Below are 25,411 nucleotides of genomic sequence, written 5' to 3'. Positions count from 1 at the left end.
GTTTTGGTATCAGAGTAAATCTGGTCTCATAAAATGAATTCAGAAATATTTTTGCAATGCTTATTTTATGCCTTGCAGAACTTTGGGAAATATTATGCATAAAGTGTAACATGACGGGTGTCATTCAAATATATGTCTCAAATATAAAATAATCAGTTTTTGCCTTGTTCTTTCTTTTCCTAATTTCCGTAACAAACATGTCCTATTCGTCTTCACATCTAGTTTGAAGTTAGCTGAATTAGTGAGTGATTTATAATCACAGATTTTAGAAAATTAGAGCTAAGTGATTTTAGGGACTGTTGTCACTATATATCTAGGGGGGGGGGAAACTGAGGCCTTTAGAGGTTGCCACGCTCTTCCAGTACAGAGTACCTTGCCACGCTTTACAGATTCCCATCATGTAACATTCATTAAAAGCCTTTATGGGTAGGAAATGTATAAAGTACCTGCTGTGTATATATTTACATTATAAAGTTTACGTATTCATTCTTACTCTTTTTCCTTCCTATGAAGACACACACTGTTCTTATTCTTACAATCTCAAAGAGAGAGCAGCGAAACAATGAAACTTCAGGATTGTGTGGCCTGGAGGCTACTAGTTGAACTGGGCATGCTCAGTCGCCAGGCAGATTTTTTCGGTGAAGTGGAAACTACAACAGCGCGTACCGCGCGCGGAGGTGGGCGTGCCCTCGTGGAATTTAGAACGTTGCCTCAGCCAATGGGGCCTCGCGGCCGGCTGGCGGGGCTCCTCATTGGAGCAGCAGGGAGGCGAGCAGAGGGCCCCCAGAGGGAGCCGCGGAGGTGCAGGTCGAAGAGGCCGGGCTACGTCGTGCCCTGCGCGTGAGCAGCTGCAGCGGCAGAGGCAGCATCCAGCGGCGGCGCCAGCAGTTCCAGTCCGTTGCTTTACTTTTTGCTTCACCGACATAGTCATTATGCCGAAGAGAAAGGTAAGTCTTACCAAAAAAAGATTTCAAAAGCCTTCAAATTCTGCTTACAGTAAATGCTGGCATTGCAATGGCTCGCGCAGAACGCGCGCGGTAGTAACCCGGGGATTGGGAATCTTTGCTCCTCCACGCTTGTTTTTAGATGCCTGTTGCAGACGTTCCTCTCTCCCTCTCCCCCCTACCCACTCCGTCCTCATCGATCTCTTAATGTTACTTTCTCTCCAGTGACGCGGTTTCCCTTCTTTTTGAACTCATTCTCGCTGGAATGTTTTCCACCCCCAACAACAAGAAGCAAAAGCGGCTTTCCATTCCGAAAGGGAGTTTCCTCTTTGCAAACTGCCAGGTTGCGAATTAGTGTGAAGGGAAAACAGCGAGAGGAGAAAAACAAGTACAAGCGTAAGGAGAGGGAAGAAAATAAATCAGGCAAATGTTGGGATTATTCCCATGCGGCTGTACTCGCGGGCTGGGTGCGCTGCGGTGGCTCCTAGGCTAAGGGAAAGAGAAAGCCATATTTAAAATAGCGCTCACCCTGCTGCTCGCCTCCGCTGCAGACCCGTATGTACCAACTCCAGTGTCAATCAGGGCTGGGGCCGGCGAGGCGGGGCCTGGCGGCCTGGACCTACCCGCAGTTCGGGGCGGGAGCGGTGGAGTTGGCAGCGTGGAAGACGGGACGGCGCCGGGGTGTCCAATATGGCTCGTCCAAGGTCAGGGGGCCACCAGGTCCTCCCCAGCGACTGGAACCCACACTCGGTTGGGAAAGGCGGGGTCCGCGCGCTATCCGCCTCTCTGCGCGTCTAGCGAACTGGAGTCATTTTTGTCTTGTCTTCCGCCCCTTGCGGACTGTCCCCTTCTGCGCAGGCCCCGGACACCAACTACCACATTCAGGGACACAAATCTCCCTCGGGGTGGGGCTTCGACTTGTCCCGGGGAGGGAAGGGAAAGGTTTCCTCCTCCCTGAGAAATCAGTGTGTGATGGCTGGTTCCTAAGCAAGTGCTTTGCACCCTCCCACCGCCAGCCTCAGTGTTTCCAACAGTGTCAACGAGTGTGGGTATTAAATTTGAAGCAAAATTACACCTAATATCTTGCTTTATCAAAGACCATGGACTAATTTGTGTGTGAGAGTGACTGCATTATTTTAAAATATTGAAGTTTTAAAAATTCAAAAGCTTTCCCCTTCTTATATGTTATTACTAAAAATTGCGTGGAAACTTGTCTCCTACCCCACTTTTTAAAAATAATTGAAAGTGTTTAAAAGTCTTAGAGTTTGTTGTGCACATACTGTGTCCCTCACGCTGTGCATAATTTGACTTGCATTATCTCATTTAATCCTGAAAACAGCTTGAGCGGTGTTACCCCCATTCAGCTGGGACTTAAAGATATAAATTGCCCTGCATCTCACCAACCAATAACTACTAGTAAAGATTTAATCAGATGCTATAGATGCCAAAGTCTTATTCTCACCCATTTCGTACTCACTTACGAAAGGGTGGGTCAAGAGGAATTAAGGAAATCCAAAGGTACTCCCAGTTTAAGAAGACAGATGGCATATTAAGAGCACTAATACTTGAGATTTATTATTTAAACTTAATTTTATGAAGGTATTTTCTAGCCCTGTTTTACTAGAATTAGGATATTAAGTGATGTCACCATTTTCAGCATTTTGACTGAGGGTTAATGATGGATTGGAAATTCTAGTAGAGACAAAGGAACTAATCATCAAGATACGGGTTACAGAGTAAGTGAGCTGGAGGCCATCTTTTTTTCCTGGGAATTATAACAATTGTTTACATAAACAGTAGGTTAGGTGTGCACACTTTATGTATAATGGACCCTGACGATGGAACCCTTCCTTGCTGTTTATTCAAGGGCCAGAGCTGCTGAAACCATTATTCTTACTTCCCCTGTCTACCTCTCTCAAGGAGACAGAGGGAAGGAAAAAAAAAAAAAACAACTAAAATAACAGTAAAATTACAGCTACAGTTTTATTTCCCTGGAAGGCAGGGAACCCCCATGCATAAGCTAGCCAATGGTCCTGAGACTAGGGGCAAAACTGTGTACAGGCACCTGTGTGTCATTCCTGAGGACATCAGAGTGTTCTCCGGTGATGGAAAACCTCTCCTTGATTAATAGGAAGGCTTTCCATTTATACCTGAAGCCTAACGACCTCAGTTGGTACCTGGGCAGGAACAACCTCAGATTAAACACGGCGATCATGGCCATCCATCTATCAGTCAAGTCTTAGAGCAGCCTTATGGAATCCTGAAGTTCACTGGAACTTATGTGAGGAACCACTGTCATTAGGTAAAGCCTGCTTAGATACAAAAAAGAACTGGAGACAATCCATGCATAGCTCTTCAAGATCTTCAAAGCTGGGGTAACTGCCAAAGCATTTACATACTACACAATATTTTTCTTGACTAAAGAACTGTCTGCTCTACAATATAATAAGCTTTTAAAATGTCCCCATAGTACTTTTTTGCCTTCTTAGCCCCCTGTATCAACCTTTCCTAGAAATCAAGAAATGTTATTTAATGAACATCTGAGTAAGTTGTTCTGCAGAGCAAGAAGTGGTACAGATAAAGTCAATGAAAACATCTGGAATCCTAGCCCTGTTGTAATGCTGTAGGGACATACAGTTTTTGCCCTCTTGGAACTTGTGTTTAATTCAATGAGGTGATAAGTCTAGCAGCACAAAACAGTTGAATAACATTAAAACTGTGTATATGTTCCAGAATGTGTAGTTATAGATCCCATAAGCAGTAGGACAGATAAGGAAAGTTAACTTTAGGCTGGTTTTAAAAGTGTGGGTAGGACTCAAATATACAAAGAAGTCAGTCATTTTTTGTTACCAGGTATTAAAGTGTGTCTCCTGATTGTATCTTAACATGACCAGGCCTCAGTTTTGCAACTTCAGGGCTGTAATATCATCTGAATTAATATTAAAATGTTCTGATGACATTTCTTTGTAAGTTTTATGTGTATCTTTGTGTGTGATAGTCATAACTACATTAAGCCAAGTGGTTTTTTATAAATGCCATAGTATTTTGTGAAGTAATACAGCACTTACTGAAGAGTTCTTCAGTGCATATTATCTCTAAGTTTGTGAGATGTAAATAAAAGTGAGTTTCCTGTATTTTTTAGATAATGGATGGTGGGTGAGTGGAATTACAGGGGAAATGATAACATTCATGGACTCAGTGGTGAGACAATGAGTGATTGAGTTCTAGACTGTTCTGGCCAGACATCCACAAATGCCCGCAGTGGTCATGTTGTTATGTGATGATTTGATGTTCTACGAAGAGACATGAGCCAGCGAGGCCTAGAGTCACAGTCCTGGCATGATTAGCGACAGGAAACACATTTTTACCTCTTTCTTTTTATTAATGTTTTCCAGTTCCTTATCACTAGAACTATTTTAAATGTCTAGTGTATCACATCAGAAATTCTCTAATGAGGCAATTTTCCATGAATGTGGCATGTAAGCAGTCATGTCTCTTGACACTTAAAGGTTTAAGGAAAGCCCATCTGCCTCTAGCTTTGAAACTCAAAATTAGGTTTTTATCTGTTTCCTTAAAATGGAAGGCCCAGTAGCAGTAGCATTGGGCTTATTAGCACAGGGGATGCTTAGCTAACCATGATCAAGGTTTGTGATAGTTAATTTTGAAAAGAATATTACTTGTCATAACACCAAAAACAGAAACTGTAGATGAAAACACAGATAAATTTGGCTACATGAAAATGAATATTTCAATATGGAAAAAAAAACTTAACAAAATTTTTAAGTTTATGAAAAACTGGGAAAAAATATTTGTACCACATATCACTGAAAAAGGTTTGCTGTTTTAAAAAGATAGCATCTCACATTTCCTTATGGAAAAGATGTATATCTTTATAGGAAAATAATGAAGACTCAAGTAGACAGAAATGTTTGGTTTTACTAGAAATCAAAGAAATGTACAATATTAAGAATAATGAGATGTAATTTTTAAAATAACCAATCTGGTTTAAAAAAAGATTAAAAACCTACTGGCTAGTGCTGAGGGATATAGACACTCAGCACTCTCAGTTATGAGAGTATAATTTCCTTTAAAACATTTATTGAGTATAATCTACTTACTATAAAGTCCATTCATCCATTCGAAGTATACAATTCAGTGATTTTTAGTAAAGTATAGAGTTGCGCAACCATTATCATAATCCAGTTTTGTAACATTTCCATCATTCCACAAAGGTCCCTCATGGAGTTTATAGCCAATCCCCACTCCCAGCCTAGCCCTAGGCACTAATCTACTTTTGCTGTGTCTAGATTTGCCTTTTCTGGAAATTTTATTTAAAAGAAATGATACAATATGTAGTCTTTTGTGACTGATTTTTTCACTCAGCATGATGTTTTTGAGATCAGTTTGTGTTGTAGCATATATCAGTACATCATTCTTTTTTATTGTCCAGTAGTGTTCCATTGTATGGATATACTCGTTTTTGTTTATCCTTTCACAAGTCGATGGACATTTGGATTGTTCCAGGTTTGGATTATTATCAATAATGCTGCTGTGAATATTTGTAAATAAGTGATTGCATGTACATATATTTTCATTTCTCTTGGGAAGATTTCTAAGAGTAGAACTGGCGGGTGGTATGAAAGTCTATGTTTATCATTTTTTTTTTTTTTGGAGGCGGAGTCTGGCTCAGTCGCCCAGGCTGGAGGGCAGTAGCGCGATCTCAGCTCACTGCAAGCTCCGCCTCCCGGGTTCACACCATTCTCCTGCCTCAGCCTCCCGAGTAGCTGGGACTACAGGCGCCCGCCACTACGCCCGGCTAATTTTTTTGTATTTTTAGTATACACGGGGTTTCACCGTGTTAGCCAGGATGGTCTTGATCTCCTGACCTCGTGATCCGCCCGTCTCGGCCTCCCAAAGAGCTGGGATTACAGGTGTGAGCCACGGCGCCCGGCCGTCTATGTTTAACATTTTAAGGAACCTCCAAACTGTTTTCCAAAGTGCATGCGTTCTAATTTCAACATACTTGTTCATACTTGGTATTGTTGATTTTTTTGCTTATAGAGATTCTAATGAATTTTAATTTATATTTCTGTAATAACTACTGACAATAAGCATCTTTTCACGTGTTTACTAGCATAATGTGTATCATATGTGAAATGTCTATTCAGATATTTTGCCCATTTTTAATTGGGTTGTCTTATTATTGAAAGAGTTCTTTATAAGTCTGAGATACAAGTCCCTTATCAGATATATGATTCGTAGATATATTCTCCCAGTTTGTGACTTAAAAATATTTTTTTTTCTTAATGGTGTCTTTTGAAGAACAAAAGTTTTTAATTTTGATGAAATCCGTTTAGTGTTATATCTAATAAATCTTTGCCTAATTCAAGGTTATGGATATTTTCTCATAGAGGTTTTATACTTTTAACTCTTATATTTAGGTATGTTATCCATTTTGAATTAATTTTGTGTGTGGTATGAGGTAAGGGTTTAAATTCATTTTTTTGCTTGTAGAAATCCAATTATCTCAGCACCATTTGTTGAAAAGACCATCCTTTCTCTACTGAATTGACTACGCACCTTTGTTGAAGCTCCTTCATAAATGTAAAACTTTATTTCTGGACACTCAATTATGTTTTACGGTCTGTATGTCTGTTCTTATACCAGTGCTACACTATCTTGGCTAGGTGAGCAGTGGCTCACACCTGTAATCCCCACAGTTTGAGAGGCTGAGGCAGGAGGATCACTTGAGGTCAGGAGTTTGAGACCAGCTTGGGCAACATAGCGAGACGTCATCTCTACAAAAAATTTAAAAACTACGCTATCTTGGTATCTTGATTATTATGGTTTTATAGTAAGATTTTAAATCTGGTAATGTCAGTCCTTCACTTTTTGTTATTTTTTCCCAAAATTGTTTCTGGCTATTCAGTCTTTTATGTTTTCATGTAAATTTTAGAATCACTTTATACATTTCTACAAAAATAAAGCCTGCCATTATTTTGATAGAGATTGAATTGAATCTATAAATCAGTTAGGAAAGAATTGCTTTGTTAGCAATATTGAGTTTCCCAGTCTGAATATGAAAGGGCCTGACATCCATAAATGCTTGCTCCATTTGATTGAGTTAAATATTGATATGGAATCTATATTTGAGTAAAGGCTCCAAAATGGCAGGGCTGTACGTTTAATTATTCATTTGCTCCATGTTAAACATTCATTGGGCATCACCTTTATGCAAGATACCATCGCCTTGGGAAATTAAATGAAAAATTACTGTTTTTTTCAACCTGAATGAGTAAATACCCTTGTTTTTAAGGATTTTTCTGTCTGATGGGATAGGTAGAACACATAAACAAGTATTTATAATTCATGCCAGAAAGTGATAATGAGCCACAAGAGAAGCTATGAGCAGTGAGCATTCAAAGGTTTGGCCAGGCTGAATGTCCAAAGAAGAAACACTGCGAAAGAATGTTGTTCAGTTAAAAGGGTTGGGGGTTATAGCTTTTAACCACCCTGTTGTGTTTCAGAAGTTGTCTGGCGCCATGTTTCTAAATCAGCACAAGTTATTTGATTGATTACCTATTTTTGATTTAATTTTGTTTTGTAATCCTAATTTTACTTTACCATGAAGTCATTCATGGCTCTGATCTTCCTTTCTTCCCCCATAGCACCTAGCACAGGTAGTGTAAATATTTGTAAAACAAATTGATGAATAAATTGTTTTCAAAGGAAGGGAGTAATAAGTTTAATCATTTCATACTAAGTAGGTTTAATTATTTCATACAGTGGGAAAAACTCTAGTATGGTTCTGGCATTCGCTGTTTATTAGCTATATGATCTAAGGTAGCTTCCTTAACCTCTCCCTAAGCTGCTAAGTTCCTAATTCTCTAAGACTCAGTTTCCTCTTCTGTAAAATGGGAATAATGATATGCTCTATTTCGTTGCATTATTATGAGAATTAACTGAGATGGTGAATTCAAAGAACTTAGCCCAGTGCCTGATATGTGTAAAACAGTCAATGGATGTTTGTTGTGATTATGAGATTTTTAATTATTAAGAGAATCACAGTGAAATAACAGGCTTCTAACAAGCACTAGGCCTCCACTTTGTGGGATGGTAAATGGTGCACGCAGTGAGTAGTAGGGAGCCAGCAGATCCCACCCTGATGTCAAATTCACTGCAATTATAGAAATACATGTTTAATCACCAAATAACAAATGGAGTGTTTCTGAAAGAACAGAAGCTTTAATCTTGTGCATTTTTACATGGTTGATTTTTCTAACGGAAAAAAAAATGTTTAAAAATATCTTCATATAATGTTAAAATTCCCTTGGAAGATCAGGTACCAAGTGATCCTCTTTTCCTATATTTTTCTCCTAAAACATTGCTTTTGTTTACACCAGAGTTAAATATATTCCACTTTCCTGCAGGGTACAATTTGGAAATGGTGACTGAAATAAACACCATTTAAGCTGTCTGCCTTCACAGTACCTAGAGTGTTGAAATATGATGTTAGTCTCCTGAGTAATTTAAAAATCACTGTCGAAGTTAACAAACCAAATCAAAATGTTGAATTCCTTTTCACTGGTTACTTACTTATTGTACATTTCACTGTCTTCTTAGAAGAATTCAGTCAAATCACGTAGGGGTTCTTGGTCAAGCTATTTATTGAATCCAGTATTCTTCTACCCTGTGGGCATATCCAGAAACAGGGCTATTGAGATATGCCCAAGGCAAATACATATTCAGTCACACATAAAGTAAATGATATGCACATTCAGAAGTAGGAAGATAGAAAAATGGTTTTAAACTTCGAAATTGGCTCCAAAATTTAATATTTTAAGAGAAATGTATGTCAGTAATTAACACAAATATACTTACTACTATTAAAATTGAATTAATATCAAAATCGAGCTATTTCCTGAATGCCTGGGTGTACCCGACCTGAGATACGTGTTTTGTATTCATAATGCACCTTAATTTAAATAAAAATGTGAAATTATTAGAAATAAATGCGAGAGAAGTATATACTATAATTTCATTTTTCATTTTATTCTCATAACAGTTTAATGAAGCAATTTCATCTCACAGCTAAGAAAGAGGTCTCTTTCTATGAGTCAGACTGTTTTTAGCACTTTGCATTAATGATATTAATTCTTCCAACCACCCAGTAAGGTGTGTCCTCTTCCCGTTCTCATTTGACATATGAGAAAATTGAAGCACCAAGAGGTTAACAGACTTCCCCACAGCACCTGTGATAAGGAATGGCTGAGTTGGGATTTCACTCCTGAAGTCTGGCTGCAGAGCCTGTGATCTTAACCAGTGAGCCCTGCAGCCTTTCTCAAACACAGAGGAAAATATTGGGATTTAGTGAGATTAACAAATTTCCTCTGGGTCACACAGCTAGGAAGTGATAGAACCAGCATTCTAACCAAGCCCTCTTTTACTCAGGAATTTTGCTGTTAACTACTACACCATAATACTTTCTGTATATGTTTATTTCTAATAACCACATGTATTTTTATTTTAACTACAGTGCCTAATGAATGAAACATGGAGGAATCAAGAGTTACGTAAACATGAGTGTTCATTTGTTTAAAATATCTTTATTACAATATAGGCTGGTGCCATGGTTTCTAAATGCCCGTTGTAGAAAGTTACCCAACAAGTCATTATTATTTGTGATCCTGCCCTAAGGCTGGCCTCAGGGTCCAGTTCTGTTCTTGGTGAGAGAGGAGCATTACCATGAAATCTTCTAGGTATTTCAGTAACTAGTGGACTGTAGGGTTATAGACAACATCGCTTGGTGGCTTTGAGTAAAACTTCCAGTGTCTGTTTAATGTGTCATAGAAGTATTTGAATTTAAGGAGACTACCTTTTAACTCAAGAAGCCTTATAAGAATTTCATGGACAGTGCCCTCATTTGTGGAGAGAATTAACCTTGTGTTAAGTAGTTATGTGTTCATTTTAACTGAAGAGCGACACAGTTAGGTATAGGCACATTTCAGACCTTCTCGTGGTGTGTTATTTGAATTTTTTGGTGCCTTAGTGGTTTTCTTGTTAACCAATTTAATACTGGACTGCTTTTTTCTCCAGCCTTGAGTTTGTAACTGAAAAAAAAACAATAAAAGTAATAATTTTAAAACATTGGCCAGCAAATTAGAAAAAGATTATCTCAATGTAATACACTCCCTAGGTTAAAAGAAATGATTGTTGGTCTCTTTGCACTGTTATATATACCATCAGCTTTTCCTCGTTAGCATGGATAACCTAGGAGTTGAGATTGGATTTATTCTGGGGCTGCTGGCAAATGGTTATTTGAGTTTCATAATTACTGTAGGCCTTCAGCTAATTCGCTGAAGTCGTAAAACAATAGCCTTTGTCACTTAAACTCTTAGAAGTAAAACTCTAAGTAAGTAACTAAGAGCCTACGTGTACCAATGAATTTGTACTACGTGTACCAATACGTGTACCAATACATGTACCAATGAATTGGTACTACATGTACCAATGAAGGTTTTTTGGAAGTTTAACATAAGAAAGGTCCAACACTGTGCTGAAAATCCTGAGCCCTCCTCTTTCTTGTCTTCCATGGGCTGAAGATCACTCCTAGTGCACTAGCGTTAAACTTCTCTGCCTCCTGCCTCTCCCTCAGTGTCCTTCTCCACACTAACAAAGCCACAGACTGCTGCCATCTAAAGCCGTTCCTAAGCAGCTGTTGAAAGGGTGTAAGGATTTTCTTACACTCTTCTGATACCTTCTTGAGTTTGGAGGGAGAAAATTGGGCTCATCACCCCACAGTGCCTGTTTATGTTGTGGTAACCACTGTTTACATGAAAGAAGGTCAGCAAACCTTGTTGATTCTTCATGGATGGCCTATGGAATAAAAATTCCAAGTTTCTTCCCTTGGTTTCTGATAGGGACTGCTGGAAAGACTTAAGGAAAATACAGTTCTGATCCCTTCAGTACATTTGAGTGTTCTGCACATGCAGGACCCAGGCATCTTTGTGTAAAGAAAGAATGGGGATGGCACAGTTGGTCAGCTGTTGAAGGAATCCACACTCCCTCTGCCCATCTCGACTCCCACACTCCTTCAAGAGTTCTGAGTCCAGTGCCTTCATTATCAGTACAAATGAAGCAGTTATATTACATGTCTTGTACAGAAGAGGAGGCAATATAAACCAGATTGATATGATATTGAAGAAATAGAAAAAATGCTGTGAGTAAACCTAGTTATGTAATTTGTATTAGGGAGTAGATATGGTACTGTTTTTAATAGAGTAGGTTTGCTTTTAGTCTTTTTCTTCTCCCCAGTATGGATAATATTTTTATTTAGAAAAAAACATAAATACAGAGAAATCCAGGAAATAATATAATATACCTATTTACCCACCACTGAGAATTCACAAATTGGAGTCTTTTAAAAATCATTGTTCATTTCAGGCCTTTTTAGAAAATAAATTATTAAAGTTCAGTTTCCTTTGAAACATCCCCTTGGTTCCTTTTTCCTTATCATCCCCCCCAAAGATAACCATCATCACGAATTTGTTGTGTATTCTTCCAGTTCTTGCTTTTATACCTTTCTGACACATCCATCCATCCATCCATAATATTGATTTGTGCATGTTCTAAAATTTGTATAAGTGGTGGGGCGTGGTGGCTCACACCTGTAATCTCAACACTTTGGGAGGCCGAAGTGGGTGGATCACCTGAGGTCAGGAGTTTGAGACCAGCCTGACCAACATGATGAAACCCCATCTCTACTAAAAATACAAAAATTAGCCAGGTGTGGTGGCACGCACCTGTAATCCCAGCTACTCTGGAGGCTGAGGCAGGAGAATCGCTTGAACCCAGGAGGTGGAGGTTGAAGTGAGCCGAGATCGCGCCATTGCACTCCAGCCTGGGTGACAGAGTGAGACTTCGTCTCAAAAAAACAAAAAAGGAAATTTGTAGAAGTGTAGTCCTGTACATGTATTACTCTGTTTCTTCCCTCTGTCACTTGACATTATAATGGAAGGGTATACTATGTCTAGGTATATTGTGATTGCTGATTTATTTGGACTTTTTATGTTTTCTATTCTTTGTTTTCCTTTGTTTTTTACTTTCCTGCTTTTTATTGGTAAATATGTTTTATTCCACCCCTCCTGATTTGGAAGTTTATAGATCCTATTTCTGTTCTTACATTTTTTAATGGTAACTTTAAATTTTATTTTAACAAAGTCTAAAATTAATCTGTATCTGTGTCATGCTCCAGAACAAAACCAGGACCATAGTATCCTTTAACTTCTTATCTACCGACCCCACTTCTATCTTTCATGATTGTTTTTGTCTAAAGCTGTGCTATATGGTAGCCATTAGCTGCATGAGTTTATTAAACACTTAAGAATGAGGAGCTGAATTTGTTATTTAATTTTAATCAACTTAAGTTTAAAAACTGATATTAGAATCAGCGATTGGTAAATTATAAATGTTTGGAACAACCTGGGTAAAACTACTGTAAATTTTATGAATTCTAAATACAGATTAGATGTTTCTGATAAAAATTTAGCATTTGAATAAAGATGTGTTCTAAGTATAAAACGAACACCAGATTTTAAAGATTTAGTACAAAAAAGTCTGTGAAATATCTCATTAATCTTTTTTTGCATTAATTACAGGGTGGAATAATAAAGTTTTAGATATAGTCAGTTAAATAAAATATTAAAATTAGTTTTACCTGTTTTTATGCTTTTTCAATGTGGCAATTAGAAAATCTAAAATTATATGTTGTATTTCTGTAGGAAAGAACTGCTCTAGAATTTCTGTTGAAACTTAAAAACACAATAGGTAATGTTGTTTACGATTAGTGGTTAATTACATTTATTAGTATATTTTTTACATTTTTTTCTTACATAGTTTTCCTTCCTTCTAGATTTGTTTTTCTTATTACTAAATTTGATCCTTTAGTAATAGATTCTTGTTGAAAGAAATGCTTTGTTGGAAGTGAACTCTCTTTATGTTTGTATTCTGAAATGGCTTTATTTTGCCATCACTCTTGAATGATAGCTAGATATAGAATTCTAGGTTGGCAGTTTTCCTCAACTCCTTGAATAGTACTCTATATTTTCATACATTTGTATTTGTTGTTGGAGAAGTAATTCTTTATAGGTAATCTGCCTTAACTCTGATAACTTTACAGTTTTTCTCATTTTCCTTGATGCTTTGTAGTTTTATTACAATATGTCCTGTTGTATTATTTTGTTTGTTTTGTTTTGTTTTCAGTTTGTTCCTTGGTGTGAGTGTTCAATCTGGGGAGTCAAGACTTTACTTTGGGAAAATAGTCATTATGTCTTTGCCTTCCTACTGATACCTCTTTCTCTGCTTCTGAAATGCCTATTAGATAGTTGTGGAGCTTCTCAATTAACCACATCACCTAACCTCTCTTTTGTTCATCCTTTTGTTGTTCTTTGTTGCATTCTTAATTCCTCAGCAGTCTATGGCAGTTCCTACTGTGTCTGGTCTAGAGTTTATCCATGTTTTGAGTTTTTTATTTCAATGAGCCTGCTTTTATTAGCTTCAAAATTTCTATTTTGTATGAATCAAAAACATTTTAATATAAAACATACATGCATACGTAGTATCTAAATAAATATTATTTACATAATAATAAACCACCATCTAGCTTAAGAAATATAACTCTTACCAATGACTTTGTCTTTCCCAGTCAAATTACCCTCCCTTTCCTCAGCAAAAGGTAACCTCAGTCGTGATTTTGCAGTTATCATTTGTTATGCTTTTCTTTATAGACTTTTCTTGTATTTGTATTTTCAAACTTTATTTAAAATCGTGCCATGACTTCCCTTTTTTGCCCAGCATTACATTTGTGAGATTCATCTCTGTTGATGTGCACACCCATAGTTCATTTGTGTTCACTGCTACATATCATTTGATTATATACCACAGTGTATATATCCTTCTGATGACATATATTTAGGTTGTTTCTACTTTTTAATTAATTTTAGCTAAGTATATATTTTTTCAACATCCTTTTATTTTCATGCTTTCTATATCCTTGAGTTTTTGGTGTCTCTTTTAAGTATCATATTGTTGTATAAGTGTTAGTTACCTATATTGTTTATTATTTTTAAGTCTTAAAATCTAATTGAGCAAGCATTCCTTCCCTCCCCACTCCCCATTGTTTTCCTTCTTGGGGTGTGCCAGAAGGGATAAGAAACAAAGCCTAGGGCTGGTACAGGGTGAGAGCATACAGGAGTATCCTCACATAAGCAGCTTCCTTAAAAGGCATGAGAAACCAACAACAAAAAGTTAAAACATCTCTTGCAGACGTGGATACATGCATGAGACCTTTTTATTTGACCATGATTTGGGCCCTCTTGACCATTCTTGGTTCAAACTGGATTAGTGTAAGCCTGTTGTGTCCTGGAGAGTGGGGCAAGAGCCCCCTTTGCCTTGGCAGTCCCTGCATCCCATCTAACTCTCCTCATCTTTCACATCCACCTGCCAGAAGGTTGAAGTACATCTGAGATCCCCTATATCCACCCCCAACCTTTTGTTTCCCTCCTTTCTATGTTTTTATTCTTCGCAATCCCTTGGCACAAAAAGCTTTGGGTTTCTGTTTTAATCCCTTAAAACCATGCTCTCTTCCTTCCTGTCTCCGGCCTGTGGCTTAGTGTTAATTGATGGAGAGGGTTACGTGATAAGACAGCTTATAATGGTAGGTCTTTCCAAAATAGTCTACCTGTTACTCTGTGCAACAAAAACAGATAACCAGTTTGCAGGGAATCTGGATGTAAGGAAATGTGCTCAACTTTAAGGCTCTGTTGAATATAGTTTCATACTGTATAATTTAGAAGACTAAAGATCTTTTTTATTGCATAATCTCTGTGTAACAATTTACAGTTTATGAAATGCTTTCTCCAGTATCTCACTTGATCATAAGCAGTACCCTTTGAGTTAGCTGTCATTATCATCTATCATTCATGGATGAAGGAGACTGAGCCACTGTGATCAAGTCACTGTCCCAGATCATACAGCTTCTAGGTATAGAGCCAAGATTCAAACCAGGTGTCTTGAGCTTACATCCTGCATTCATACCATTGTATCACACTGATCCCCGGTAAAGATTGATTGTTCCTGACTGCAGATGTATTAAATGCTTGCTAATAGAAAGCCATTGTGGTAGATTGCCAGAGAAACGAGCTTTGCTAGCTCTTTACATCCAGAGTCTTATGTTCATTTGTCTGAAGGCATTCACATTTTCAGTGTACCTGCTTTTTTCATGCAGTGCCTTTCCAAGTTTCTCTTTTTTGAATAATTTGCATCCCATACAAACATTACTAGGTCGGTGTTTAGAGATTGAACTCCATCATATTGCCTGTCACTGATCCACTGCATAGAAAAATATGAAAATAATGTCATTAACATCAGTTTTTCTTATAATAGCTATGTACTGCTGCTTTAACTGCCTATCAATTATAGGTAGAGAGTACCCTAGACTGAAATCTACTGAGTGACCTGACAGGTCTGAATGAAAGCCCAGCACTCCTAGACAACCAAGGGTCTGTTGTGTGGCCAGAAGGGTTGAGTTTGTAGCCATGGAAGTGAGCAAAGACCAGTGGTCCACCTAGCAATTATCTTCATATGCTCAGACTAAGATTTTGCCATCTCTACCACAACTGACTGATTAACACAAGATCTATAAATGAAATATTCCTGTGCAAGAGAGTGGAGTACAAAAAAGAGAAAACTGTTTCTTCATAATTGAGAAGGTTCCACGGAGGAGGGGAGATGGTTAATTTGGAAACAGAGAAATCCATGACATGGGAGGTTCTGGAAAGAGGGCATATGATAGGCTCTGGGTAATGGGCAGCTCTAGGGAATAGAGAAAGGTCATTGGGTCCTTTGCCTTGAAGAAAAGCTTTTATCTTTCCTAAAGACTTTTATATATACTTAGGACCTTTGTTTTGCGTACATTTTTATGACCTAAGTTTTTGAATTTAGCCTTATTTTATGTGGACTTTTCATGTATTTACATCGCCTAACTTTTTAATTCCATTCACTGTTACATAAATATGTAAATAAGTAATAGTTTACTTAATCATTTATCTATTATTTACTGATACATGAGTTGCTTCCACTTATTCCATATCAGAAATAGTACAAATAAAACCATATTTTTACAAAGAGTTTCTTTTTCTGAGTCCAGGTACCAAAATTGAAATTACTAGGTCATCATATTAGTCCTCTGTGTCTTCTTCATATTGCCAAGTTGTTCTTTGAAACGATTATATTAATTTACAATGTCACTAGCCTCAAACAGTGGGTTTTATGATCTCTTGAATTTTGTTCTCATTTTATCAGATGAGGCATTACCACATAGCTGTTTTATTTTGCTGAGCCAAACATCGTGTCAAATGTCAGTTTGCTATTTGTATTTTTTTCTAACAGGAGCTCTATTCAGATCAGCAGCCTATTTGTGCCACAGAGACTAAGTATTCACTTTCTAACTTTATGTAGTTTAAAAATGTTAAATAGTCTAGTTTTCTAAGTAGTTTAGTTGTTTTAATATTATTTAATAACTCTTAGCCAATAAAAAATATTGGGACATGTGCAGTGTCCAATAAATCCAAAGTACATTTTACTTTAAAATATAAAGAAAATATAAGATATGTTTTTCCCATAGTATACACATCCTTTAAAGGAATCAGGTTTGAGCTGTTACAAGAGGAGGCAGGTGCTGCCCCAGGGGATGGATGAAAACCTGGAAATAAATCAGCTGGGGGTGGCACGTAGCCTGGCTGTCATGCCAAGGCTGGGAGTTTAGTAGAGATGCTGGAGTTGATAATGGAAAAATGGTAATCTATGATAAATTTGTCAGTTCATATCAAGAAATGGGCTAGAAATCAAGGCTAGGCAAGGATGGGATGAAAATGTGCTTTTGTGGTTGGCCTGGGCTTTACCAGCATCCTGCCCTTATCTTAAAGGAATGGAGTGACTGGAACAAGCAAATGGAACAAGAGCGTGGCTCCCAGGCAGTCCTGCCACTGACCTCTGGCCCCTGTTCTTTAACTGGAATCATCAAAGATAAATGAAAGTCGCTTAGGGTGAATGCACATTGAGAACAGGGAATCACATCGTTCTTTCACCATTTCTGCTTTAAAAGTCGAGCAGTTATGCAGCTATCTACCGTGTGTGTGCATGCATGCACGTAGGTGTGTAAAAGACATACCCTGTTGTAATTTACTTTTTCTTTGCAAAAAAATCTGTTGGCTTGTCTTGTCCTGGGAATGAGATAACTTTTTAAAAACATTTTTCTAATGTGTGTTTTCCAATTTAAATACAATTCACTGAAATATTTTCTTTCTAGTCTCCAGAGAATACAGAGGGCAAAGATGGATCCAAAGTAACTAAACAAGAGGTAAGTATATCTTTGACATCCTATATTTAATTATTTACATTGAAATGTTTAATATTGTTAGGATTGTCTGCATCTGAATGAAATGCGGACAATTGTATGAACAAAGTTTAATATGAATGATCAAGGTTGTTAAGACTACCTGAAACAGCGATAAGTGTCTATATGTAGTCTCGCTTGGCCTAGGTGTGTTTCAGTTGGGTATATTGATGAGGCATTTTCCACTTACTGTGTTGTTTATGTTTCTACCTGTCAGCCCTGCTTTCTGTTAAAGCAGATACTGAGAATTCCTTCTGGGCAAAGAGTAAGATAATAGGTAAATTCATCAAGGAGAACAAAGTCTGCCTTTCACAGCAAGAAAATGAAAGACTGTTGATCTCATAAATTCTATGCTCCAATGAGTGGATTATAAGTCACTTTTTAGGTTCTGAATATTTTGCCTGAGAAGGATCATCTCTAAAATCAAAAACTATAGGCCGGGCACAGTGGCTCACGCCTGTAATCCCAGCATTTTGGGAGGCCGAGGCGGGCGGATCACGAGGTCAGGAGATAGAGACCATCCTGGCTAACACGGTGAAACCCCATCTCTACTAAAAATATAAAAAGTTAGCCAGGCGTGGTGGTGGGCACCTGTAGTCCCAGCTACTCGGGAGGCTGAGGCAGGAGAATGGCGTGAACCTGGGAGGTGGAGGTTGCAGTGAGCCGAGATCACACCACTGCACTCCAGCCTGGGTGACAGAGCGAGAGAGACTCTAAAAAAAAAAAAAAGAACTATAGAGGGATACACAATATGTCAAAATATTAAAGCTTTTTTTTAAATTGGGAACACTGAGGATATTGGGATAATTAATTAGGCAATGATTCAAAGATGTTTTGTTTTAAAATTCAGAAACCTCCAAAAGTCTAGAAACTTGGAAGAGATTCTTAGATTTGACCATCCACAGTTATTGTTATGAACCTCTAAAAAAAGATGGGCTAAACAGTAGGAAAAGAGATATAACTTGATGACAACCATTCCCTTTGCACAGGGCTTTAGAATAGGTGGAAAACTGCAGATGTTACCCTTGAACTTATCAACTAAAAGGGGTCATGGGTGAGACAAAAACAATATCTAGTTACAGGTTCTTTGGGTGATTCATAATGTGGTTAATAATTCAGAGGAGTTTATCATGATACCAAAACCCCTGCACAAGATTTGTACAAGGAAATTCATTCTGCCAAGTGGAAAATCTTAAACAGAACCTATAAAGAAATAATTTAAAAGCAAAACAAAACAGTCTGTCCCCATCATCCATGTACCTAGCATTCACTGTTTGACAGAGTTTGGAATAATCATGAAGTTTGTTATCCAAAACAGAGTCATCACACTCATGCAAGAACCAACCAAAAAATGATAAATGCTTGAATTTTCTAGGGAAATGGCAAAATGTGATTTTTAGAACAGTTGGCTAAGTATAACTAACCTTAATGTTTTTAAGATTTGGACACCAAAACAAAAGCATTTGGGTTTTTCCTTAGGGATTGGCATTTAAATTGATTTGTCAGTCAAAAAACCTAGAAACACCATGGCACCCAGTAATCTTTGATTGTCTTTCCAATTCCACTACAGCAAAAGTAAATCAAGCTTGTGAGAATGTATATATAAAGGATATGTGTGTGGTTTTGCTTGTACGGCTGTCTTATACATATTATTTTATTTTATTTTATTTTTTGAGATAGCATGTCACTCTGTAATCCAGGCTGGAGTGGGTGAGGTGGCAAGATCATAGCTCACTGCAGTCTCGATCTCCCTGGCTCAAGTGATTCTCCCATCTCAGCCTCCAAGTGGCTGGGACTGTAGGTGCATGCTACCACACCTGGCTAATTTTTTTATTATGTTTTTATTTTTAATTGTTATTTTTATATTTTATTTTATATTATTTCTATATATTTTATGTATTTTTTGTTGTTAATAAAAATGGTTTCTAGACAAGGCTCTACCTGTCATTTAAGCCAAGGCCAGATTAAAACTCATGATAATGTCTTCAGGACATCAACACAGTTATTTAGAAAGTGAAAAGGTCAGTTAGTTTGCTGATGGTTTCGGGTAAAAACTGTCAGTGTATTGATTAATTGATTTTTTTTCTTTCCCACTAGATTGACTGAATTTTCCAGTTATGTCATTGAGTATGCACCACCTTGACTTTAGTGAATAGATAACAGTTACTAAGGGGGATTCTCTTTTGAAAATCCTCTTCCACTGCCATATTGGAAGGCATTGTGCAGAAGATAGTACTTCAGGGGACTTGGACAGTAAATAACCAAAATAATACATTATAGTCATTACAATCAACAGTTACAAACCCTTTTACATCCATTATTTTGTCTGGTCCATATAGTAACTCTAAAATGAGAGGAAGGCAGATTATTCCTCAACAAAAATGTATAAGCACCTATAATGCGCCAAGCACTGTTCTAAGCTCTCCAGATCCCACAGTGAACAAAAGAAGTAAAAATCCCTGCTTTCATGGAGCTTCCTTTTAGCGGGAGAGAGAGTAAAATAAAATGATTGAATATTAGCTATGAAGAAAAACAAAGTAAGGAAGGAGAATAGTGAATGTCAGAGAAGTGCTATTTTTGAGGACAGATTGACAGATGTTATCCCTATTTTAACTAGAGCAAAGTTCTCAGAGAAACATGATTTTCCCTGGGTGTTAGAACTTGTAAATAGCAGAACCAGGAAAGATATCTGCATCTCCTGCTCCAAAATCCGCTATCTCTATGGCCCTTTATGGCAGTCCTAAAAATCTGGTAATCCAGTATCCATTTTTCTGTCTTGTCTATTCCCAGCCAAGGCTCTGAGGTACAAACTTTTCTACTTCCCAGTTTTGAAAAAAAGGCAATTTCTTTTTAGGCATTTTTTTTTTTAGAATTAAAAGCAACTTGACTTTTGGGTTTTGCTTGGAGGTACATGGTCAGGCTCAGGAGCAAAAACATCTCATAAAAATAAAAATACTCCCACATTCCAAAGGAATAGTCCATGTGTTTCAAGCAGTATCCAGCAAAGTGCAGTGATTCTGCTGAATCTAGCTATCCCTGTGTACTTTGTCATTGGGAGATTAGACTTCTATGTTGCTTTTGCAACCAGGATATTAAAGTAGAAGATTTCATGTCTTTCAGAATAGGCTTCACCAGAATTTTCTCCAACCTAAAGGATGATCATGCCTATGGGATGATGCCTATGGGATAATTCCATTGTGACCAGCACCTGTATACCATAGTGGCAAACCCTCACATTTGTCGTATCTGTTTGTCATATTTATCAATGATGACTTTTCATTCTAAAAGCCCTCCTTCCCTCCCTGAGAGCTAGTAAAATAATTGGATATTGGCAATTAAGGAAAACAAAGCAAGGAAGGGAAATAGCGAATGTCAGAGAAGTGCTGAGGAGCAGTCTCTGGACCACTTTTCCTGAGGATTCACAATTAAAAAAAAAAAAACAAGAGAAATTCTTAATAGCTTTTTTTTTCCCCTAGTAGTCCCACCCAACAATCTGAGTCTCAAATGAGTACTTCACTTGTTAGTGTTTTAAAAAGGAAAAAATAGCAGTCTAATCTATTTCATATCCAATAAATATAGTCCAATAATTTACAGATTTTAAGGCTGTGAAAGCTGATAGAACTTTCCAGGAAGGTGTCCATACTTGTATGCATAATCAGTACTGCTGACTGTGAGTGAAACGTTCATCTCAGCCTCCACTGTTTGCAGTGAAAACGAAAATCTCTTATGATAGCTACTGGAAAAGAAAATGTAAGAAAAGTCTTTTTTAATGGCATAGAAAGAAGAGCTGGGAAATTGTAGGTAGCAAGTCATAAAATGATTTTATAATAGAAGATAGGATTTTCAGGGACTGGCTGGTTTAGACAGCTTAGGCTTTTTTTTTTTTTTTTTTTTTTTTTGCATTAATTTCCTAGGCTTTTTATTTTGGAACTCCTGTACTGGACCTGAATTTTTAAAAGGTATTAAGTCCTTTGGATCAGAACAGCTGTTAGTCCCGGTAGAGCAGTGCTTAGATTGGAATGTCTCTGGAAATCCCAAAGAGCTCTCTGGCATCACTTAGTCTATTCGGTATGTTCAGGTGTTCACATGGAGAGGAACAACAGTGTCGCAGCTGGGGAACTTTTCACATGATTTTGCCTCACTTCATGGAGATTTTATTCAAGACAACTAGATGGCAGATAGGGAGGCAGTTTTGAGTAATGGCTAACATGTTTGGCCCCTTTTCAGGCCCCAAACTAAAGAGTAACTGAGTAGTGGCTCTAGGACTTCTTCCCCTCCCTACAAATTCACAGTTGCTGTATGTTTCTGGTGCTTACCCCTTCTGTTCATCTCAACACTTATTGAGGGCCCCTGCTACATATTGGAGCCATAGAAATATAAGAGAAGGTGGTCCTGTGCAAGGAGGTATGGAGCCGTGTCAGATGAGGTGAATGTGAGGCAAGACCAACATGGTGCACATGAGTTGACATCAAGTGGAGAGGGAGTCAGATAAGGCTCTTTCACCTCTCTTTAGCATGGAGACTGTCACTTTCATCTTGGAAGGTATTGTTCTGCCTGCTGTAGTTTGTGAGACATGGATAGTCCTTGAGGCCACACTGAAGCTTCAAAGCTGAGCTCTGTTGGGTAATTGGAAGCTGCTCTTTGCTCCTCTATGCTCAGAAAGTACATTAAAAAAACACAAGATACCCTCTTATTGCCCGGTTTACTTGAAAATGTTGCCTTCAGTATACTTAATACAGTTAACCATGCTGGGAAAAGTATTGCAGGATTTGGATTCTGGTTCCCAGGGACTTATGGGTGCACTGTCAGGAATGCACCCTTGATAACCATAGCAGGCACTATGGTTCTATGGAGAATCTGACACACACTCCTCCTGTACTAATTCACAGGGCTATGTGCTGAGTTGTACAAGCTTTTACTCTGTGCAGTGAGTGTATCCCACCCAATCACTTAACCTGCACAGCCTTTCATTCTCAGCACATTCTCCTAGCTGGCCTTAAGTCCAGCTCTGATCTTTCTTCGAGACTCCAGGGTTAAAAGTATTCATGGAGGCTCTGGCCCTTCATTTCCTTCTGTAGTTTAAAGAAAGATGAGTTTAGCTTCTCTGGCTATTTTCAGCAAGAAGGTTCTTAGATGTGGAGATGGCAAGAAATACTTCTTCCAGTTTGGCCTGACTGGCTGACCTAGACTGACCTTAGCCCCACTTCAAGAATTCCATGATTCCTCATAATTATGGCATGGATTCCTACTGACCATTTTTGCTGTCCCCCTTAGGAAAAATTATTTGAAACATTTAAGCTATTGTAATGAGGCAAAGTCTGCATAAGGCAGTGAGAATTAGGGAAAGGCTTGGATTCATTTATTCAGCAAATACTGAGTTTGTACTATATGTTGGCCAGTACCCTACTGTACTGGAGATGGAGCAGTGAATAAAACAGACAAAAAGTATGGAGTATTTATTTCTAGAGCACTTTTTTTAAAAAGGCAGTTATGCTTTTAGAATGTGAAATCCCTTGGGGAGCCACCGTAGGTTGGATGGTAAGTAGAATATCAATTTTGTGTGTTATTGCTGAAATGCCTAGGACAGTTCTGTTAATTTAGATTTTCTTTTCAGGGTCATTTGCTGTTAACTTGTAATATCCTTGAAGAAAAAAAGATTTCCCCAAAATATCAATTTCTACACAGTTTCTCTGTAAATTTTCTAAACTTTGAAATTAAAAGAAAAAATTAATGCACTTTTAATTCTAGTTACATCCTTTGAACATATACTACTAGATAAATGTGTTTGTTTTGTTATAGGTAAAAAGAAGCCTTTCTTGTCAACTGCCAAGATTTGTAGTCATTTTCATTTCTAACATAGCAGCAAGATGGGGAACTCCTGCTATTTTGGTTTCTACACAATTGCATAAGTCTCTTCTTGTATTAACTTAAAAGCTTTAGTTCCATTTTTAAGGAGCTGGAGTCAGACTGAAGACTAGCTCTTAAATAGCACCTCAATGTTCTTGCTGTTGATTTTGTCATAAAAGTAGAGGTTTTAATTTGGGATAAAGCCTAAGTTGATCTTCATTTCCCTTACTTATTCACCACACCCTTAGTTGGGAGAAGCCGTTTATTTGAACAGTATACCTACCCCTTTTTAGAAACACTTCCTCTTGAGTGTCATCGTGCCCAGGGGACTTGGGATATGTTTCACTGTGCTTACCTGGAGAAGGTGATGGGAATCATACATTATAGTCATTCAACAAAGTAAGGTATATTAAGAATAGATTTTTAAAAATCAACTTCGTTTTGTGTAATCACCAAAAAATATGTATATTTTTCCATTCCCTTTGTAGCCCACAAGACGGTCTGCCAGATTGTCAGCGGTAAGTACCTTAGAACCACTTCAGTGTTAGTTCTTATGAGTACATGTTCCCTTTGTCCAAAGTGAAGCAGCAAAAGGAAGATTAACATGGTTTCCGATGAGCTTATTTTCTTTTTGAAAATTACCTAGGGTCCTCATGTCTAGCAAATTTGACCAGTGTTGCCAAGCAATTCACTTGATCAAATGTGTCAGAAAAACAGTGGCCAGCCCCATAACGAAGAATATAAAGCAGGATGTTGTTTGACATTGCTAGATCTCTGAAACAAAAGTAGTATATTAGGCAAAGTTCCGGTCTTCAGATTCTACCTATGATGTGCTGAAGTGGACAGAATTCTGATTCTCTGTCCACAACTCATACTTTAGAATGTATGTATGAGAATGTTCTGAAAGTTGTCTGAGTCCATATACTGTAGCCTCATTTCAGACCTAAAGAATCTTTGTAATAGTAATAATTCTACTTTGCTATTTGGTGTCTCCTTCTGTGGGCCAGGAGATTCTTGCGGGGTTAGGATACAAGCTGAGATGGGCAGATGTGGCTGAGCCTCTGAGGTGGACATCCTTCAGCTCTTCCTCACCAACCTGTGCTCCTTACTGGTTCTTATGCTCTTCTCTTTTGCTGCTCTCCTGAGAGATTAGCTGGACTCTAGTGGAGGATTTTGGTTAAAATTCCTGCAGCCCAGACTTCCCACTGAGAAGGTAGAGGGAAAGGCATTGGCATTTTGGCTGACACTATATTAGTATATCCCCATACTAGCTATTACAGAAGCTTCATGCTACTTTGGTCTTCAGGAAAGCATGGATTTCATTCTCAACCCAAATCTGTGCCTGATACAATATAAGGAATCAAAGCAAAAATGGGTATTAGGACCACTCACAAGTTCAGAAATACAGCTGTTTGGATCAGGCAAGCCAGTGTTTCACATGAGTCTCATAAGGAAGTATATTAGTCTGTTTTCACACTCACTGCTGATAAAGACATACTCAAGACTGGGCATTTTACAAAAGAAGGAGGTTTAATTGGACTTATAGTTCCATGTGGCTGGGGAAGCCTCACAGTCATGGTGGAAGATGAGGAGCAAGTCACATCTTATGTGGATGGCAGCAGGCAGAGAGAGAGCTTGTGCAGGGAAACTCCCATTTTTAAAACCATCAGATCTCACCAGACTCATTCACTTTCACAAGAACAGCACAGGAAAGACCCGCCCCATAATTCAATCACCTCCCACCAGGTTCCTCCCATGACACATGGAAACTGTGGGAGTTATAATTCAAGATGACATTTGGGTGGGGACATAGCCAAACCATATCATTCTGCCCCCAGCCCCGCCCAAATCTCATGTCCTCACATTTCAAAACCAATCATGCCTTCCCAACAGTCCCCCAAATCTTAACTCATTTCAGCATTAACTCAAAAGTCCAAAGTCTCATCTGAGACAAGGCAAGTGCCTTCCACCTGTGAGCCTGTAAAATCAAAAGCAAGTTAGTTACTTCTTGGGTAAAATGGGGATACAGATATTGGGTAAATACATCCATTCCAAATGGAAGAAATTGGCCAAAACATAGGGGCTACAGGCCTCATGCAAGTCCGAAATCCAGCAGGGCAGTCAAATCTTAAAGCTCCAAAATGATCTTTGACTCCTTTTCTTGCAT

General features: G+C 38.1%; 1 protein-coding gene and 1 long non-coding RNA gene across 5 annotated transcripts in view; one reads left to right on the top strand and one right to left on the bottom strand.

Annotated features, from left to right (window-relative positions):
* The first annotated feature begins 810 nt into the window (after positions 1-810).
* The window catches only part of HMGN3 (high mobility group nucleosomal binding domain 3), a 30,266-nt gene continuing 5,665 nt past the window's right edge, over positions 811-25,411 (top strand). For all 4 annotated transcript variants that reach the window (XM_004044318.5, XM_019029858.4, XM_019029857.4 and 1 more), the window contains exons 1-3: positions 811-947; positions 17,311-17,361; positions 23,733-23,762. In XM_004044318.5, the coding sequence (XP_004044366.1) occupies positions 933-947; positions 17,311-17,361; positions 23,733-23,762 (96 nt within the window). In that variant the 5' untranslated portion in view covers positions 811-932. The remainder of the gene's footprint in view (positions 948-17,310; positions 17,362-23,732; positions 23,763-25,411) is intronic.
* On the bottom strand, positions 15,264-24,017 carry LOC134758757 (uncharacterized). Its single transcript, XR_010134298.1, has 3 exons — positions 23,771-24,017; positions 23,528-23,599; positions 15,264-15,332 (listed from the first exon to the last, which is right to left on the bottom strand). It is a non-coding gene; the product is annotated as an uncharacterized lncRNA (long non-coding RNA).

This window comes from Gorilla gorilla, chromosome 5 (assembly GCF_029281585.2).
Source record: "Gorilla gorilla gorilla isolate KB3781 chromosome 5, NHGRI_mGorGor1-v2.1_pri, whole genome shotgun sequence".
Lineage (NCBI taxonomy): Eukaryota > Metazoa > Chordata > Mammalia > Primates > Hominidae > Gorilla > Gorilla gorilla.
The sequence above is the reverse complement of the archived record's forward strand: the minus strand, read 5'-3'. Positions and strand labels throughout refer to the sequence as shown.